Source organism: Tachypleus tridentatus, chromosome 4 (assembly GCF_004210375.1).
Source record: "Tachypleus tridentatus isolate NWPU-2018 chromosome 4, ASM421037v1, whole genome shotgun sequence".
NCBI classification, from domain to species: Eukaryota; Metazoa; Arthropoda; class Merostomata; order Xiphosura; family Limulidae; genus Tachypleus; species Tachypleus tridentatus.
Window position 1 is genome coordinate 71,286,963 of NC_134828.1, and position 21,905 is coordinate 71,308,867.

Genomic DNA, 21,905 nt, shown 5'->3' on the forward strand with positions numbered 1-21,905 from the left:
CGCAACAAAGGGCTTACATCTGCACAATTTCTCAACATTTTTCATAAAGGAAGTCAGATTTGAGCTCTTTTCCTTCGAAGACGCCAACGAAGGTACTCAAGAGTCACTAGTTTTCTTATGCAATCAATTTCGTATTATGTCACGTCTTGTAGCAGCTTTCTTTGACTCTTGTCGCCGATGCATGGAGAGTCTCCACTTTCTGCAATTGAGTGACGAAAATTTCCATCATCTACACACAGAACCACCCAACTGAACGTTACATTTTTGGTTGGAAAGCTTGCGCATAAATATGGTAAAAATACTAACAGTCTATGTATATGAAATCAGATTTGTGCTAAAATAACCGAAATATTGGTACTCAAAATGGTATATTCACGTACCTTGTGCTGAGTATAATACATTTTTAATGATGTGATAAATTCTACTGGCATGGGAGAGTCGTGCATTAGGTAGACCTATTCATCCTACTCAGATGTCATTGTTTGGTTTAGTTTGAGCATTCTGTGCTAGTCGTTTCTAATTTAGCAGTGTTGAAGTAGAGGGGAAGCATTTAATTACCACTCCTACCACAAAGTTTTGGGCTATTTATATGTAAACAATTAGCGGGATTGTCTATAACTTTATAACGCCATCAAAGATGAAAAGACGAGTGTGTTAGATGATGGAAATTTGAACCCACAGATTGCAGGTCAATCACGCCATTACAGGCCAGATGTCCTTTTGAATGGAAGTGTGTGTGTGTATTTCCTTATAGCAAGGCCACATCGGGCTATTTGCTGAGTCTACCGAGGGGAATCGAGTCCCTGATTTTAGCGTTGTAAATCCATAGACTTACCGCTGTACCAGCGGAGGATATTGAATAGAAATAAAAAACTTAATGAAAAGCATCTCACGCTTCATCATGAAGCTTCTCCCAAACTGGTGCCAAGACAATGTTATACTAGATAAGCAAAATTTTAACGTGAATAGATACTTGCTCACAAAATATTTTATTAAATCACTTCTAAATAAAAACCATTGAAATAGCTTTTTTAGAGTGATAAATTGTGGGTAGATGAATTTTTCTATGCATGTAAAAAACAAAAAAGTTAACGTGTTTTGTACACGTTAATGATAAATATACTTTGATTTGAATATTCTGTTTTTGTTTCTTCTTTGTTTTCGTGAAATTCCACGACCTGGCAAAGAGGTTGTGGCAGATTGGCGGTTGAGAAATACTTGTAGCCTAATGAACATCTGCAATGATTTTTTTTCTTTCATTGACTTAGTTTCGAAACCGAAACGTTTCGCACGCTAAGCGAGTGCTCTGCGATTGATCCGAAGAGATAACCTGTAAACCCATGTCAGTAATAAAGCACATTTTAACAACTCCAACCGCCACAACCGATTCGATTATTTCTTCTTCTTTTAATTTAAAGTAGAAATAGTAGTAAGCCACATTTTTTGTTCATCTAAAAGTTGTTTTTTCTCTAAACATTATTGATTTCCAAGTTTGATTACAAAGTAAATAATACACAAGTAACAACTGCTTTCTTTGCCTTACAATGAACATTATACGTACAGATAGCAATATTTCAATTTCTTAAAGGCAGTCAGAATTGGTTTTTGTCGTTTAAAAATGATGAAAACGTTCGTGCTGAAGATATGGAACACATTTGTTATTGTATATGTTTTTTGCTTTTTTTATGCTACTGCGTAGGTCTAGTTGAGTCCCACAAACCACAACTAGGATTCGAAAATTGCGTGTTCGCAAAATCCTTTTGTTAAATCACTTCTAAATAAAACCGTCGAAATAGGCTTATTAGAGTGATCAGTTGTGGATGAATGAATTATTATACGCATGCGTCAAAAAAAAACAAACGCGTTTTCTAAGTATTAATGATAAATATAAAAGTTTAATACCTAAGATAATATTAACTCAGAAAAATTTGACGAAATATTTCTGGAATTTTTTTGTGGTTGTACAATATGTACGTGGACTGTAAAACGTTTGTATAAAACTTTTTAAGCCTTGAGAAGTTTGATAAACACTCTTGACAATGAGAAAAGTAACTCGGTTTCACAGCAATTCAAATACGTGTCGATGCCAGAGAATGATTGTTTTTTCTCAACCATGGGAATGTACTCCGTTAAGTAATTGGTCGATATTTCAGTCTCTTTCATAGCAGCGGAATGTGTTATACTGAGTAATTGGTCGATAAGCTGCGCTACGCATACAAACTTCGGTAACTGCCGAGACCACTTGCAAAGAACCTACGAAGGTGAGGTTACACTACCCGAGTGTTGGTGGGATGAACTCTCATGTGCCCACCAGCTCCATAAGCTCATCCGGATATCTATAGTTGGGTTTGGAATATTTCGAATACTAACAGCAACTTCCGAGAGAAATTAAGAATGATAGGAGAACAGTATGTATACCTATAGTGGAACATACAGCTTTGTGGAAAATCTAAATTCGTAATGGCCGAAGTCTTTGGTGTTTGCAGCTGGTGGAGGCTGCATCTGCGCAGTAGTTGATTTCTGCGCAACATTGTATGGCTAACACTCTGAATGTAGCTGTAAGGTCTGATGCACTTGGCATGTCCAACTCGCGCTTTAATCGTTCGCCTTTGTGGAAATAATGAATTCTAAAAGAACCATTGCTGTTGTGCTCATATTATGCTGTGGGGCCTTACATGGTAAGTGAAGTGAGGTTGTAATCAAACAGATTAACTATTTTTTGTATTGAAACATTAGTTTTAATTTATGTAGTTTTATTTCTCTAAGTGACTAAAATTTCAAAAGTTTTTCTCACTTAGAGGTAGAAAAGTACAAACACTAAGATATACGCATATGGAAAAGATAAGGGTCGATTAACAGTGCTACAGGTAGACCATTTCGATTGCTTTTATTTGTCATATAAGATTAGTTTTTCTTCTTCAGTAATATGTGACATTAAAATCTTAAGAAAACTGTGTAATTTATATATCTTTTTTTCTGATTTTAGTCAAACTATTAAATCGATAATCTACAGAAATAACACCGTATTTATTTAGTACATAAGCGATATATTCAAATAAAGGTTTAACTGTTATTTCTCAAACAACTAATAGCTTAATAGCTTTAGTTTTAAACTACGAAAGAGATGATGGTTTATTAATATTTTAAAATAATAACAGCATAAAAACAGATCTTTACTGTTTTCATGATAGCAGTTATTTCAAATAATAAAACATAAAACTTATTTTAATAGAAATCAAATTAGTGTTATAGCTTTTCGTTGTTAAACTCCATTGCATCATTACAAATTAATGTTAAGTCTTTTTACTCACCATAATGGCCCGACTCGTAATCTGAGTGTCGCGGGTTCGAATCCACGTTGCACCAAACATGCTCGCCCTTTTAGCCATGGGGGCGTATAATGTGACGGTAAATCCCACTAATCGTTGGTAAAAGAGTAGCTCAAGAGTTGGCAGTGGTGGGTGGTGATGACTAGCTGCCATCCTTCTAGTCTTACACTGACAAGTTAGGGACATCTACCGCAGATAGCCCTCGTGTAGGTGTACGCGAAATTTAAAAAAACAACAAAGACAAACAAAACTAACCGTAGCCCAGCATGACCAGGTGGTTAAGATAAGGCATTCGACTCGTATTCTGAGGGTCGCAGGTTCGAATTCCCGTCACACCAAACATGCTCGCTCTTTCAGCCGTGGGGGGGTTATAATGTGACAGTCAATCCTGCTATTCGTTGGTAAAAGAGTAGTCCAAGAGTTGGCGGTGGACAGTGATGACTAGCTGCCTTCCCTTTAGTCTTACACACTGCTAAGTTAGGGACGGTTAGCGCAGATAGCCAGTGTGAAGCTTTGCACAAAAATTCAAAATAAACAAACCAAACTTTTACTAACCTACAGAAACAAAATAGAGGAAATAAAAACATTTACCCCAAACAACACTTAACAAATGAGTTTAATCATGCCGTGCTTGTTTTCCGAATTAAACCTTATACCAGTAACATAAAAAAAGGTTTGAAGTTTTGCGATACACTCAGATCTTCCTGTTTTATCTATTTAAATTGAAATCGTGTAATGTGTGTTGGATCAGTTACGTCACAGTTGTTTTCATGTGCTAATTGTCTTTGATGATGGAACAAAACTTATTTAAAAACTCGTAGAAGTTCCTCTTAAGATGTTTTTGGCTCATAAGAGGATTCATATATATTCTATACAGTGACTAAGTGTCGGTAATCTTTGTTTCAGGCTCTTACTAGAACGTGTTTTAAGGAAGAGTACATCTTTAACAACTTATTCTTTAAAATCTTCACATACATTAAGTCATTGATATTTTCAGTTGATTTCATACTATTTATAGTGGTGTAACGTAGTGTATACGGACAGTCAAACTCGCTGAACACGTGGACAAAGTAAGTATTAAATTGAAACAATAAGGCTTAAGCTTATTCGAGTTAACACTGAACAGATAACATTATTTACAGGTACAGTTTTATTATTATTATATATAATGAAAATGTTTTTGCTATTTTATTTTCGTTAGTAAATGGTTATTGATTAAGGACTTATGATCAAAATACATTTGCTCTCTGATGACACGTCTCACTTGATAAGTTCTTTTGTCTCGCTGCAGAGAAAAATAAGATGGCTACTTCTTTCGTACGGTAGCAAGAAACCTATCTACATAATTTGTTACAAGTATTCATGATTGACGTTGTATATTTTCGTGAATGGAGATTAAAATGTGAAAACATTTTATGACACAAATGCATAGACCTAACTCAATGCTAAACTCAAATAATAAGTTGTATATTTTTAATAACGCTGTGTGTTCATGAGTGAAGTCTCATAACTCATTGATTCTTGACTGGTAGAACACTTATATCCCCAAGGATATGTGGTGATCTTATAAAATGTACGCGGACTACTATTAATGATAAAAAAATTGTAGAATTAAAGTTAAACAAAGGGATAAAAATAAAGTATCGTTTTCGCAAAAGAAAGTAAATTTTGATTGGTTTGTTCAAGGCAGCTCGTGAACCATGGTTTGAGATGCTTATATTTTTATTGCAGTTGAACTTGTTTGAACATAACTTTTTTTACTATGACTGTTTCTGTGTGGAAAGTAAATCTGGTGATGTTCCGGATTGTGGTAAAAACAAAATGTAAATTAAATACAGATACAAGAGTAAGATAAACAGAAACGGCAATATCACTGTTATTAGCCTGTATACTTGGATGGAGAAGAGTTATTTTAAAGCTTTGGAGTCGCTTTTATAGCTAAAACTAACTTCCTTTGAGTTTAATAAAACTGGTATAAAATATGTTTGTTTCTCGAGTCGCAAGCTATTTCACTGCATTTTCTTAGTGTACATAACGTGACTTTTTTAAAATCAAATTCATGGTGATATTCATGCCTCAATTTACCCATTTTATGGTCAATGAATTTTTATTATTTTGCAATGTGGTAATTATAATGATTCTGTACCGTTTCAACAATTTCTTTTAGTAGAATGAATTAGTACTATGTTTGAAAGACAATTAAATAAAAGAGTTATTATTGTTTTAATTTCCAAATGGGCTATCTGCATTTTGTCCACCGCGAGGAATCGAACCCTGGATATTAGCATTGTAACACCGTAAGCTTACTGCTCACCCAACGGGGTATAATAACTTATAAATACGTATTCGAAGATATATTTTTTTTCAATTTCTAAAAATCTCTATCTTCCAATGAATTTTATAACAGGGTTTTTCGATTTTAATACTAAGGGTCTAATTTATTGTCCAAGTAATTATATGGATAAAAAAAAATAGATACCCCAGAGAAATTTGTATTGGTATAGTAAAGACGTGAAGACATCGTTAAAACAAACAAATTAATTCGAATAATTCACGCAACAGGTCAATGGCATAACAATAGAATTGATTTCTAATTATAATGCTTTTACTCTGGCATCTACAGTAGAAAACTATAACTTTTGGTAAAGAAAAGAAGCCCGTGCTTTAACCTGATAGTAAAATTCCTATTTTACTAGACATGTCTACTACTTGTAAGGTTGAATAAAACTAATAGGCACTAAAACTTAGAGAAAAGTCAACCAATCTGTCGGTTTAAAATTAATGTGCAATTTTTGCGTCATCATTAGAATAATTATCGATCAGTATATTTATCAGAAAAAATAACTACGTTTTTTATATACAGAAATACCTTTAGTTACTAGTTATTCCTGACTTAAAAGGTAACACTGCACAACAATTTTTTTGAAAAGTTTTGCTGATTGTGACAGGTACCTGGTGGTATGCACAAATATAGTTTTGGTTTTGCTTCATCACGTAGGAACTCTGAGAAATAGACTGTTAGCTGTTTACTGGCAATAACGTATTTAATTGCGTTTATGTTTCTAATACGCTATTAAGTTCAACATAATTAAAAGTGATTTGCTCCTGATTTTCGTTTGTATTCAATGTCCGGTGCATCACGTTGCAGTGTCCAACAGTAGTCAACAAGCATTGACGGATTCCAGTTGCCCTGATATTGTTTTTTCATTGTAGCAATGTCCTGGTGAAACTGAAGATTTCGATGAAACGGTACGTGATGGGCAAATTTGGATGTTATTTTCGTGATCAGCAGCCAAAAATCTATAAGGAACACCCAACAGTGTTCAAGAAGCAAAAACTTTGTTGTGCAGTGTAATCCTAAAGTAACACTTTACTCACATTTGCTTGCTTTAGTAAACAAAGCGTAATTTTATAAGCGTGTTTCAGAACGTCAAATTTGTCACATAAAGTAGTTACGCTGTATTTCCAAGTGCCTCAATAATTTTGTGCAAGTATTCCCAAAGAACAGAAACACAATAACAAAGAGAAGCAAGGTTTTTGTCTTTTTATAATTTCAGTAAGATAATAAGCATTATGTTTGTATTGTTTGTCTCATTCTTTAACACTGGAACCTTCTCCGCCAGTACAGCTGTAAGTCTACGGATTTACAACGCTAAAATCAGGGGTTCGATTCCCCTCGCTGGACTCAGCAGATAACCTCCATTGGCTTTGATAAATGAAAACACACGCACACTGGATATTTTAAATACAAAGCAATTACTTGTAATTCTAACTTTTTTTTTTAAACAGAACTTTGTTTGAAAAGTTTCCTAACGATCAGGATTCAGTCAATTTTAAAAGGAATAAAATCTTATATTATATATCATTATGTTGCACAAAGTATATTTAAATAATTTAAAAAATAATTACAGTCTATTTCTTTTTCTTTAATATTTTCATCCCACATCACAATATAATACACATTGATTAAACATTAACTTCCCCTGCAAATCCATGTCGTAACCCATTAGGCTGTTCTCCAAGGGAACCTGTGAGAATACGAGCGTAAAATCCATCACAGATTAGCACTGTTGTATTATATGGAAGAAAACAAACGTCGTAAATCACATTAATTTGAGAAAGGTGAGATACGGACCAACGAAATTATGTAAATTGATGTCATTTAACTGCATGAGAACTTGATACGAAAATATCTAAAGAAAATTTATAATGACCAAACGTGTTGTCGAAGAGTGAGAAACATTCGCTCCTATAATTGTGAAATAGTGCTAGAAAAGTCCCTTTTGTGTATGAACAAACATTAATGTTACCATATGTTAGGTCTGTGCAGAGTCCAACTGAAACATTTAAAACACCTTTTCAGTCTTAACGATTGATCAAATGTCAAATGTATTATAACAGTGAGATATAGAACCTTCCCCTATCCTTAACTGTTAACTTGTCCTGTACAGTGAATTAACATTAGCGCTCATTTCGGTGTACGTGTTCAGTAGAGCAACATAACTTTAAAACCTGCAAACAACAACAATCTAATAGTAAGCAAGCACAAGTCTATCCAAAGAAAACGTAAAACCACTATAGATTTCCTTGAGAAAAACGAGAGCGAAAACAATAAGCAGGAACATCCATGTTAAAAAGCCAATACTAAATAATTATTACGTAGGAATAAGTTGTTTCATAACGTTTGTTTTAGAGCAAAGCTCAACACTTTGCGTTCTATCCACTGCAGGGAATGAAACACATATTTTAGTTAGTAAGCTTACAACCGACCTACCAGAGGGATAATTAATAAAAAACAAACTACAATGAAGCAACGAATATTATTTACATTAATTAAAATATTATCTCGACATTTATATAAAATGTTAACTTCCTTTTAAATAACGCAATTTATGAAACTTTACATATGAACAGAAGAACTATGATAACAAAAATAAAATAAACAAAACATGTTATACAGAAATAGCTAATATTACAGTGTATTTTATGGAATTTCAGTTTGAAATAAACGGACGTATTGTGACGCACAACGGTAGATGTTAAGTGAAACACACACCTAAAGTTTAATGTTAACGCCGTAATTTGATCGCTGCACCACATATATAACCATCTGCACGTTACGTTTTACAGCTGAGGTAAGCAAAACTAACTTTGTGCCATAGGACATCGAAAACGGAATTTATTTACTACATTAAAGAAGCTGGAAATTTGATAATGAAACAGTAAGTTTAAGGGAAAAAAAAAACAAAACAGACATAACTGCGAGAAGCAGAACAGAAAACAATTTAAAGAGCTGTTTAAAAGATTAAATAACAAGTTTATTGAAAAAACAACAACAACAGATAGACATACCAGTTGGAAGCATAACATAAAACAACATAAGAGGTTGTTGTTAAGACAAAAGGAAGACGACAGTGAAAAGTACAGGCACACATTTAGCTGTGGAGAAAACATGAAGGAATATATGAAACTGCTTTGAAGATAATATGACATGTTAATTGGAAACATATAGACAAATTCAGCTCGTAAGAATATAATTGTTTGTTTGTTTGTTTTTGCATTTCGCGCAATGTTTCACGAGGGCTATTTGCGCTAGCCGTCCCTAATTTAGCTGTGTAAGACTAAAGGAAAGGCAACTTGTCACCACCACTCATCGCCAACTCTTTTACCAACGATTAGTGGGATTGATCGTATTATTATAACGCCTTTACAGCCTTAAGGGCAAGCATGTTTAGTGCAAGGAGGGTTCGAACCCACGACTCTCGGATTACGAGTCGAGTGTCTTAATCACCTGGCCATGCCAGGTCAATTCAGCTCGTAAGAAGACAATTGTTTGTTTGTTTTTGCATTTCGCGCAAAACGAAACGAGGACTATCTACGCTAGCCATCCCTAATTTAGCAGTGTAAAACTACAGGGAAGGCAGCTAGTCATCACCACCCACAGCCAACTCTTGGGCTACTCTTTTACCAACGATTAGTGGGATTGACTGTCACATTATAACGCCCCCACGGCTAAAATGACGAGCATGTTTGGTGTAACGGGGACTCGAACGCCTTAACCACCTGACCATGCTGGAGCTGTAAGAAGATGAATATATAACACTTGTTAGAGAGGTAAAAGAAAGTGTTTAATTTTCGAAAGTTATCCTAAACAATTTGCAATGTTTAAGTTACTCAAAACTAACTCACCAGTTTCGTAAAGATCAACGAAAAACAGATATATTTCAGAAAAATTCAAATTAGAAGTAAGACACTCTTGAAACAAATTAATGTAAAACATAAAACGTACTTATTAAAAAGAAAAAGTGCTTCAGAACAAATTGTAATACGATTTGTATGAAGAGAGCCGCCCACAAAAATTCTCGGTCTCAGCAGATATAAGACTTTTGTTTGTCATCTCTCCACTTGGTTCAAGCTTTTGACTGGGACTACTTTCCCCTAGCTTTCCACAATAAATATATTAGAAATGTCATTGAAGGCATCACCTATTCTGTAAAACCAGAAATTAAGAAATTTTACTGTCGTACAAAGAGAACAAGGAATTTATATCTTGCTGCTAATGATGTATATTCCCTGGTATGTATTAAAATTTTCAGCTCAAAACTGCCCTAATTCATGTTTAATGTTCAATATATATATATATATATACACACACGTATGAACATGGCGTAACAAATAACATTGTAAAGTGAAACAGTTTGTGTACCTACGTCAGTGTTCTAACGTCTTTCATCATTGGGTTGGTACTTTTTCATTATTCGGTGGAAAATAATGTAAAGCCAATTTCATTTAAAGAAATAAAAGTAAAACGTTTTATTTCTTCAGCTGAAAGTCTTACAACTCGTGTAGTTTCACGAAAGGTAAACGGTAACTAAGTGATAGTTGTAACTTAGAAATAAAACCTAACAACTGATTCTTGTTAAATTTATTTTCGTATGCCAGCAAAAACTGTGAAAACATATACAGAGATAATTGATTCAAAGTGTTTTATGTTAAAATATTTGTTTTCCACAATTTTTTTTAGAAATTTCGAGATGTTAACTCAAATATAAACATTAAAGATATTTTTAGGTTTCACAAATCATCGTCAGATCATGCCAGAACCACAATGCAAACCATCTAACTTATTGTATTAAAAACATGGTTCAGAATAATACTGATAATTATTTTACAATGTAATACATCGTAGATATCATTTACATTAAATACTATAGTTCTAATAAATTTATTAGATTATTTAAAATAAGAAACGTAGTGGTACGCACGCTTGAAAATTTTAAAACCACATCTTAATGTACTATATTGTCTGTCACAGCGTTCGTTTGCCTACCGTTCGAAAAACTGCGCACGCAGGCAAAGCTTAACGTTCACTTTTGAGATGTTGAGAGAACTAGGATAAAAATTTTTGATGCCAAATTTTATTTCACAAGCAAAATATTCTACATTTGAATTGTTAGGTATAAAGTTCATGAAATAATTTAAATTGATAGATTAACTTAAAGACGTATGCAAAAACGTTATCTGCCATACACGTTGTTCTATACGATGAAATATTATTTAATCCTATTCTACAATTATTTGTTTGTTTGTTTTTGAAATTTCGCACAAAGCTACTCCAGGGCTATTTGTGCTAGCCGTCCCTAATTTAGCAGTGTACAATTAGCATGTTTACAATTATAAGATGGAACAATAGCCACTTCAGATAAGGTGAACTCTCTCTCTTCATAAATGGCCCGACATGGCCAGGTGGTTAAGGCACTTGACTCGTAATCTGAGGGTCGCGGGTTTGAATTCCCGTCACATCAAACATGCTCGCCCTTTCAGCTGTGGGGGCGTTATAATGTGACGGTTAATCCCATTATTCGGTAGTAAAAGAATAGTCCAAGAGTTAGCGGTGGGTGGTGATGACTACCTGCCTTCCCTCTAGTCTTACACTGCTAAATTAGGGGTGGCTAGCGCAGGTAGCCCTTGTGTAGCTTAGCGCAAGTTTCAAAAACAAACAAACCAACTTTTCATAAATTTCGTTGGCCCGGCATGGCCAAGCGTGTTAAGACGTACGACTCCTAATCTGAGGGTCGCGGGTTCACATCCCCGTCGCGCCAGACATGCTCGCCCTTTCAGCTGTGAGGGTGTTATAAAGTTACGGTCAATCCCACTATTCGTTGGTAAAAGAGTAGCCTAAGAGTTGGCGGTGGGTGGTGATAACTAGCTGCCTTCCCTCTAGTCTTACACTGTTAAATTACGACAGCTAGCACAGATAGCCCTCGAGTAGCTTTGTGCGAAATTCAAAAACAAAACAAAATAAATTATTGTCCCCCATTGGCACAGTGATTTGTCTACGGATTGTACCGCTGACAATCGGGTTTCAATACCGATGGTGGGTAGACCAAAGAGGTGTCCATTGTGTAACTTTGTGCTTAATTCCAAACAAACCAAAATCATTTGTGATATTCCTGCGTAAAATAACAAAATATTTTCTGCTCTTTTAATCCACAAGTTCGTAGAGGGATATAGCAGAATCGTTCACTTTTAATTTTTAACGAGCTGTTGCAGAGTAGCTCAAATTAATTAATTTTCACCATGGTGATGGGGGGTATCGCTCAACATTATTCATTACACTGTTGTTGCAGAGTCGCTCAATTTAATTAATTTTCACCATGGTGCCGGGGGGGGGGTATTGTTCAACATTATTTATTACACTGTTGTTGCAGAGTTGTTCAATCTTAATCTTTATTGTAGATTTACAAATTGGTTCATTTTTAGCTTTCCCTATTTAAACAATATTTTACACGTGCCGACATACTCGTATGGTATTTTGATTAAAAATTAAACGGAGAGTTGTTGCTCTGTTCAACTTAAACATTTATTTTCTGCATACATTTTTAATACGCGAGCACACATGAAATATTTCGGAACGATTATATGATTCAGAAAGAAACTTGTTTAAAAATTTATTTAGGCTACTAGAGCAGTTAATAAAAATAATCATTGATTGTTATTTTAATAATAATTCCCGACTAAGAAGTTCAATACTCAGCATTCTCTGACAAGTAAGGTTTAAGAAACAATTTTTTTGTCGAATATTATTCAGATGTTCAAAGAATCATACAGAACAAAGATAAATCGAGCAACAACTAAACACAACTAATAACTGGCATGAGCTTGCGTGTACGTTGCGATTAATAAATACAGACTTCACCTAACGTTTTCGAAGCCTAAAAATCGCAAAATTGCAAAATAGGTTGATTTTGCAGTCAGTGCGTCATCGCAGAACCAACAGGCTGTCAATTTCAGATAAATAATATGAAAAGGTGAAACGAGTGAATCTATAAGCCAAGCTAAAGCATTAAAGTTTCAGCTCTAAGTTTTTAAAATGAATTTCATTTCTATGATATTTTTATAAACGACTTTGCATTTTGTGATACAACTACAAACGTCCATGTTACAAATGATGTTTGAAAAGACCGTATCCTGAGCTTGAACTATCAGTAGACTCAAAGAAACCTGAAACATCAAAAAGTGTGGATACAGAAGGCTATCTTGATTTGAGTAAAAAAAAGGAGGGAGTGGCTGATTTAGATAAAGACCTCTTTGACGTTTCTCAATGGAACTTGCGTCTGTATTGAAGAAATGACGTCATCATCCAAAAGCTATCTTGCCTGCTGGGACCCGAGCCTAGAGATCGATTGAGACTGTGGTCCTTTTACCCAAGCAGAGAGACCGAAATATCGGCTTCGTGATATACAGACAGAGCTGAGCTGCAGAAATGCTTGTCTGCTAGTTAACCCTGTTGAAAAATGGCCGTTTCTAGTATCGATTCTACTATTCCGAAGAAGACACAGGTTAAAAACTAAGCAATGGAATGTGGTTTGGATAAATAAGACTAAATGTGCGTGAATCATTCTTATACACTACCAGAACTTTGTTATTGTTTTCAGTAATCAAATATAAAATGGTGTCAGATTTATTTTGAGTTAACAGAATTATTTAAAACGTTAAAGTGAATTCATTCTTTTGTACGCTTCCATTATCTGCTTTCGATATTTAATGAAAAGGACTTTGCAGTGGAAACAATGATTTCTGTCTTATGAATTATGACAGATTAATTACTTATCGAATGAGCATTTGTTATTAACAACAATGATTTGTGTTAAGAGTTACACGTTTACTTAGGGTTATTCATATTATATCACATTTCCTATTACAGAATAAACCACAGCGCTGTTTTCACCAATGAACAATCCATATTTAGCATGTAAGCTCATCCAGGGTTATGCTTGTGAAGTATACCGAATTTTGGTAACTTGAGATTGTTCAACTAAAAAAAAATTTGATTTCAGTATTAGGTAAGCAAACCAAAGTTTTTTGTTTGTTTGTTTTCATATGTTCATAATAAGCCATGATATGAACTGTCCACTTTGTCAGACACTGAATTTCACGGCAGGTTAATGACACTTAAGCATAAAAGCTGACTGTTTCCTTTATATCACTATAGCGTTCAGTGAGGACTGGTGTTGTACTGGAGAACTTGTAATAAATAAATATTACTTGTAATAAATTACATAATGAAAAGTAAAGCAAGAAGAACAAAAATCGTCAAATTTTATTAACATTTTAATTGCAAATCTTTTACACGTTAAGTCCACAGTCTTTGTTTTAACGTCTCCTCCTGTGAGAAAAAAGGAAACAAAAAACATTAATTAATAAAACAAAATACAAATGTCAGCAAATGAAACAAAAGAAAAACTAGTTTTGTTTGCCAGGAGTTAATGGTGTCACTAGATTCTTTATTATCTTTAAATCCAAACAGGATCACAGAAGATATACTAGACGTGTTGAATACCAGGAATAACCGCTAATTTTTGTCGTAAGTATGTGCATCAGATCGAGTTTATACAAATTTGTAGCAAACCTACGCAAAATACAAAATATTGTAGCATTTTTTTTATTAGCACATGGTATAACTGCGGAATAACGCACGGGTAAAACGATAGTTGATGACGTAAGTAAACATAACGGAGGCTCCATAACAATCATTGTAAAGGTGTAGTATCAATTACCAAGGAGTTTTATTAGTAAATGTCTTTCATGCTATATTGCGACTCATATTAACCGTTGCGTAGTCGATATTTAGAGTTTAAAAATCCTGAGTAGGTCAAAATACTGATAAAACTTTCAAATTTAGCCAGTCTTGTTTTTGAGACCCAATTGGTTTGAGATCGAGACATTCCGAAGAGTGTTTTATATAGTTGGCCTCGACATTTACAACATTATTAAGTAGTGTTTTATGTGTTAATATTAGGGAAAGAAGATAATTTGTAGAATTACCTTGAAGCGACTTTTCAATTAGTTGATTGGCCTCTGTAGCAGCATCGTAACGAGCAACTGTTTGTTAATGACCACAATATTATAAAAAGTATAAAAATACTCTAAACAGTATAATTATCTGGAGAAATAAGCTAGGAGCCTTATACCGTTTTCTTCAGCTTGAACAAATCTCGATAATCAGAGAAGCTATTTTCTCCTCATATGTGTTTTTTATATTTGTTTTTTAAATTTCGCGGAAAGCTACATGAGGGCTATCTGCGCTAGCCATCTCTAATTTAGAAGTATAAGACTAGAGGGAGGAACCTTTCAACACCACTCACTGTCAACTTTTGGGTCACTTTTTTACCAACGAATAGTGGAATTATATATGCAAAAACGGCTCGTTTGGGTTGAGAAAATATTTTGCATAGAACGAGCCGTTTTTGCATATATATTTCTCTACAAGTGGGTTTTCTCGACATCACTGAATAGTGGAATTATTGTTAAACATTATAATGCTCCCAGGGTTGAACTGACAAACATATTTTGTGTGACGGGGATCCGAACTCGCGATCGTCAGATTACAAGTGGAGCGCCCTAAGACGACCAACATAAGTTTGAAGGCGATTCTCACCAAGTAAGACGAATGTATGAATAAAGCAAAAGGTTTTGGACCTCTGGCTGTTGTGAATACTCTTTCTAGTTAAAACAAAGATTACGCGTGGATCTTTTCCATATATTGAAAACAATGCACTTGTTGTGGTTAGCGATCATTATATCTACATTGTTAGATAAAATGGCTCTCAGCTAACTTATAACGAGGCCTGGCAGGGCCAAGTTATAAGGCGCTCAACTCGTAATCTGAAGGTCGCGAGTTCAAATCCTCGTCACACCCAACTCGTTGTAATATGATGGTCAATCCCACTTTCGTTGGTAAAAGAGTAGCCCAAGAGTTGGAAATGGGTGGTGATGACAAGCTGCCTTCCCTCTAGTCTTACACTACTAAATTAGGGACAGCTAGCACAGATAGCCCTCGTGTAGCTTTGTGCGAAATTCACAAACAAACTAACTAACTTTTAACAAATGTAATTTGAAATTAATGTTGTATTTAGCGCAATGGGCAATACATAGTGTGGGAGAAGAGGGGAAGCGGTAATGTCTCTCAAACGTTCAACTTCAAACAATAGCACGTGATATAAAAAATAGTGAACTTGAACCGTGTTTCTTTTGCTACCTATAATTCTTCATTATTTGAAAAAAACAACAAAGTAGGATTCCCTGGAATATGTAATTTTTAATCATCAAAATTTCGAAATGCTTATCATACATCAATGTTGCTCCAAAACGGAAACTTTAAGTTACTCTTTGATTATTCACATTGACACCCTACCTCCAGTGTGTTCAGGCCGATTAGATTAATAATAGTTACATATATTGGGCTCTAGATGGCAGCACGTGATAACAGATGACATACTATTTTGGCAGTTCTTGAGGGTGCTCCAGGGAGATATTTTCAAGGAGAGTCAATGCATGTATGTATAGGATAAGTTTTTACAGTATAAGTAAACAAACCAAAAGATTATGTGTTATGTGTGCTTAAGCGCAAACGCAAATTTACAGTTTTAATAAATATTACTAAATATATTTAGTTTAATTACGATGTTAAGTTTACATCATAATAGGTGCAATTTTTATGAAATGTAAAGGTGCTAATGCCCCTTATTATCGATTTATACGGGCAATCATGGCAATTCTACCAAAGTGAGCTTTCTCTTAGGCAGGCTCGGCATGGCCTAGTGTGTTAAGGCGTTGGACTCGTAATCCGAGGTGCGCGGGTTCGAATCCCGGTCGCACCAAACATGCTCGCCCTTCCATTCCCCTCCTTCAGTGGGTAACCCGCTTGTACAGCGGTAAGTCTACGGATTTACAGCGCTAAAGCCACGGGTTCGATTTCCCTCTTAGGCCCAGCATGGCCAAGCGTGTTAAGTCGTGCGACTCGTAATCTGAGGGTCGCGGGTTCGCATCCCCATCGCGCCAAACATGCTCGCCCTTTCAGTCGTGGGGGCGCTATAATGTGACAGTAAATCTCACTATTCGTTGGTAAAAGAGTAGTCCAAGTGTTGGCGGTGGGTGGTGATGACTAGCTGCCTTCCGTCTAGTCTTACACTGCTAAATTAGGGACGTCTAGCGCAGATAGCCCTTGTGTAGCTTTGCGCGAAATTCAAAAAAACAAACAAACTCTTTGGTAAAGAGCCTTTCAGAGGTATATCCTATCTTCACCCTCTCCAAGCGCAGAATCCTTTGGTGTATCTTCAATCTCACCCCCCACTTAAATAAAATCATAGTTAAAGACCAACTGAACTACAAAAAAGCTAATTGGCCAGTTTTTCAAACTATATTAAATGAAACCTTACCTCCCGAAGTACTACATATTGCCGCGGACGCATGATATAGATGCATACTGTCATATCATCTCTGAGTGTCTAAAACATGCAGACAACAGTTCGATACCGAAACAAAAACACTTCACAACAACTCATTTATGGCAACCACATAAAGATATAATACACTTAATTAAAAACAGACGTATACTCCGCAGACAGTACATTCAAAATCGCAACCCCACACTTAAAACTCAGATAAACACAATAAGGAATAAAATACGAAACTTAATCAGACAACAGAAACAAGAAAACTGGGACACCTTCTGTTCCGATCTAAATCACAAAACTGATTCTAAACAATTCTGGACACACTTGAAAAGATTTACAAATACAGGAACAACAAACACAGTATATCCACCACTGGAACTGGATGGAGAAACAGCATACACTAACACAGAAAAAGCCGAGATATTTAAAAAACACCTAGAAAACACGTTCAAGACACATCATGAACCAGACATGAATAGATACTTTTATAATACAGTCACAAACTTTATTGATCAAAACAGAAGCATTTTTACACCTAAATTTCCAGTCAACACTGTTACACACCAAGAAAAAACAAAAGACTGGAGCACTCATCAACTGATAAAACAACTGTAACAGAAGTCGTAACTGCCATTAACAACACAAAAAACAAAGCCCCTGAAGAAGATGGTATTCAAGCTATCCTCCTAAAACAAGGCACTCAGAGATTATATGAACACCTAACAGCGTTATTTAATCTCTCACTATCAGCTGAATATATCCCCGTTTCTTGGAAGGAAGCAATAATATTAATGTTCCAGAAAGAAGGAAAGCCAGCGAATAAACCAAACAACTACCGCCCGATTAGCTTAACCAGTTGTATTGGCAAAGTATTAGAGAGGATAATTAGTAATCGTCTGTCAGTTTACTTAGAAGAAAATTCAAAATTACCAGAAATTCAAAACGGATTTCGAAAACCGCCAAACTACAGACCACCTGATTCGACTTACAGAATCAATTACCGACAGCTTCAACAAAAAAGAATGCACTGTAACTTGCTTTCTCGACATTGAGAAAGCATTTGACACAGTGTGGCATAATGGATTACGTCATAGATTACTTGAAATGGCATTACCCCAGGAATCTATTCGCTGGCTGTCCAACTTCCTGGATAACAGAATGTGTAAAGTAAATGTAAATGGGGCCCACTCAGGGTCCTTTTCACCCGAAGCAGGAGTCCCGCAGGGAGGGGTTGTTAGCCCTATATTATTTATCATGTACATGAGTAATATGCCTCTGTCGGACCTAAATTTAGGTTATGCATCACAGTTCGCTGACGATGTAGCAGTCTGGAAAAGTGCCCCAACTCCGTCAATAGCAACAACGAACCTACAACCAGTTCTAAATAACATCGAAGAATACTGCCAGAAATACAGAATCAAAATCAATATTCCAAAAACCCAAGTCATATTATTCAGCAGACTGAATAAGCTGAAAAAAGATCCACCAAAACTCTATATGAATGGATCACTTTTACTGACTGCTACTTCTGCTAAATTTCTAGGTCTAACCTATGATTCAAAATTAACGTGGCTACCACATATTAAAAATGTACTGATACGAATCTGGAAAAGAGCAAACTATGCAAGAAGTCTTTCAGGTAAAATCCAAGGAACATCACCAGACATACTTAAAATCTACAAAACGTACATTAGACCAACAATAGAATATGCATCACCTGCCTGGATTAACATAGCACCCACACATGTACAGAAACTTCAACGTATACAAAATTCAGTACTAACTTCAGCATATAAAGTACCACGTAGCACCTCAACCACATTCATGCACAATGTATGCAAGCATAGACACAATATCTGAAAGACTCTTGCATAATTCTCTAAAATATTTCAATAAGAATTGGCATAAAAATGACTTAATGTGTGATCTCGACAGATATCACGTACATGATGTAAATGGTCCTAAATACCTCTCCCCTTTTAACATGTATTTAAGAAATGTAACACAAGCTGGCCACTATGCACTAGACACTTAGTCCTTGTTTCTTTTTATTATTATAATAATTATTTTTTTTAATCATTTTTTCCCTCTCTTTTTGAATTATTATTCAAGTATTGAATAATAATAATTATTATTACTTTTTTTTGTGGGGGTGTGTGTTACTACAAGTAGTAGTAGCATTCTCTCTATCGAGAAAAAGGAGAAAAATACAAAAAAATATATATATGAAAATACAAAAAAAATAAAAAAAAAAAAATATAAAAAAAAATTAAATGAAAAAAAAAAACAAAAAAAACTTCTTGTTCGTCCATGCATGGACTGAGCCCTGAAATGGGCCTGAGTATGATGTTATACTTTTACTCTGGCCCAAAGCTTAAAAAAAACAAACAAACCCTAAAGACAGACGCTATAATCGTTCGGGAGGGAGGAAGAGGTCAAATGTACCTGACCCTCCTGGGTATTTAACAACATCAATACCCAAATACCGACACAGTGAAACTCTTTGGTAACTTTTCCTTGCTGTGAGTCAAGTATGTTTGCACCAAACCATTTAAAAACTATAAATCTGGTTTCTTGCATTTTTTAACATAAAAAAAGCAGCCAAATATTTTTGTTTAGGGTTTTTTCTTCCTTTGTGTTTTTCATTTGAGTGTATTCTTTGAAATTTTCTAAAAATAAACCTAAATATTTCCATAAAGTGATAAAGTTTTTGTCACGATATTTCTGCAATGCGTCTAATTCAATTTTGTTATTATGAGAATAGTTTGTGTTTTTAAAATGTAGCTTCTGATTGTCTAACTAAAATAATTCCACTTGCTATACAGTGTATGTAAGTGAGGTCAAAAAATGCAGATCCACATAGTAACGTAGCTATGTAACTATATGAAAAAAAACATCAAATAAAAAATGCAGATCCACATAGTAACGAAGCTATGTAACTATATGAAAAAACACATCAAATAAAATATGCAGATCTACATAGTAACGTAGCTATGTAACTATATGAAAAAACCATCAAATAAAATGTGCAGATCCACATAGTAACGTAGCTATGTAACTATATGAAAAAAAACATCAAATAAGAAAATGCAGATCTACATAGTAACATAGCTATGTAACTATATGAAAAAACCATCAAATAAAATGTGCAGATCCACATAGTAACGTAGCTATGTAACTATATGAAAAAAACATCAAATAAAAAATGCAGATCCGCATAGTAACGTAGCTATGTAACTATATGAAAAAAAACATCAAATAAAAAATGCAGATCCACATAGTAACGTAGCTATGTAACTATATGAAAAAAACATCAAATAAAAAATGCAGATCCACATAGTAACGTAGCTATGTAACTTTATGAGAAAACCATCAAATAAAATGTGCAGATCCACATAGTAACGTAGCTATGTAACTATATGAAATAAACCATCAAATAAAATATGCAGACCCACATAGTAACGTAGCTATGTAACTATATGAAAAAACACATCAAATAAAATATGCAGATCTACATAGTAACATAGCTATGTAACTATATGAAAAAAACCATCAAATAAAATGTGCAGATCCACATAGTAACGTAGCTATGTAACTATATGAAAAAAGCATCAAATAAAAAATGCAGATCCACATAGTAACGTAGCTATGTAACTATATGAAAAAAAACATCAAATAAAAAATGCAGATCCACATAGTAACGTAGCTATGTAACTATATGAAAAAACACATCAAATATAATATGCAGATCCACGTAGTAACGTAGCTGTGTAACTTTATGAAAAAAAAACATCAAATAAAATCGATCGCTTAAACGTACGCCTTTCTTCTCAATGTTACATATTATTCAACTTGTGCCAAGTCTTCTGTAGAAAAACAAACAAACGCAAGTGCAGTATTCTTTACGTTATTCCAGACATATTCGCACTTTGTGGGAATCATTAAAGTAAAACTAATTAACGGCCCGTCATGGCCACGTGGGTTAAGGCGTTCGGCTCGTAATCCGAGGATGGCGGGTTCAAATCCCCGTCATACCAAACATGTTCGCTCTTTCAGCCAGGGGCGTTATAAAGTACGGTCAATCCCACTATTCGTTGGTAGAAGAGTAGCCCAAGAGTTGGCGGTGGATGGTGATGACTTGCTGCCTTCTCTCTAGTATTACACTGCTAAATTAGTGACGGCTAGCGAAGATAGCCCTTGTGTAGCTTTGCGCGAAATTCAAAATAAACAAATCATTAAAAGAGACAATCGTCATAAGCGTTGAACCAGTTTATTACAAGGGTAATCTATATGTTTTTTGATGTGTTAAGTACCACTTTTCTCAACTAATACTTGTTATATAAATCCGGAATAATTATTTTAAAACTAAATAAACATGTATAATTAGGATCAAGTTGAAGTCAATATAGGAATATTTGTTTTCTGGAAAAGGGCTGAAAGCCACTTGGATTGGTCACCTGTTTTAACTACTTTCACCATGTTTTAATATTATTTTCCCCTTGTTAAGTTCACTTTCCTTCCAGTTTAACTTGAATTAACGAATGTTAGTTTCATTGTACCACATATAATTATCTTAATTTATGCTGTCGTTGCTATTTTTAACTGTGATTTCTCTTGTATATCTACTTCTGTCTCTTAACCCTTCAGATCTGTCTTATCAACTACATTATAGATCTTTAAGTTATATGTGGATTCTTAAACAACTGATCACTCGTTATGTATTCAAGATTATCAAATTATACTCCGTGTTTTATTTCCTTAGTCCGTGGTACTAGATTATGTGTGTTTGAGTGCTGTGGAAATTTGTACTTGCGTGTATATGTATGACAAGTGTTCA

The 21,905-nt window shown here is 34.7% G+C and overlaps 1 protein-coding gene across 1 annotated transcript in view; it reads left to right on the plus strand.

Annotated features, from left to right (window-relative positions):
- Positions 1-2,255: 2,255 nt before the first annotated feature.
- LOC143249403 (acetylcholine receptor subunit beta-like 1) overlaps positions 2,256-21,905 on the plus strand; it is a 68,337-nt gene continuing 48,687 nt past the window's right edge. The window contains exon 1 of the mRNA XM_076499197.1: positions 2,256-2,678. Within this exon, the coding sequence (XP_076355312.1) occupies positions 2,621-2,678 (58 nt within the window). The 5' untranslated portion in view covers positions 2,256-2,620. The remainder of the gene's footprint in view (positions 2,679-21,905) is intronic.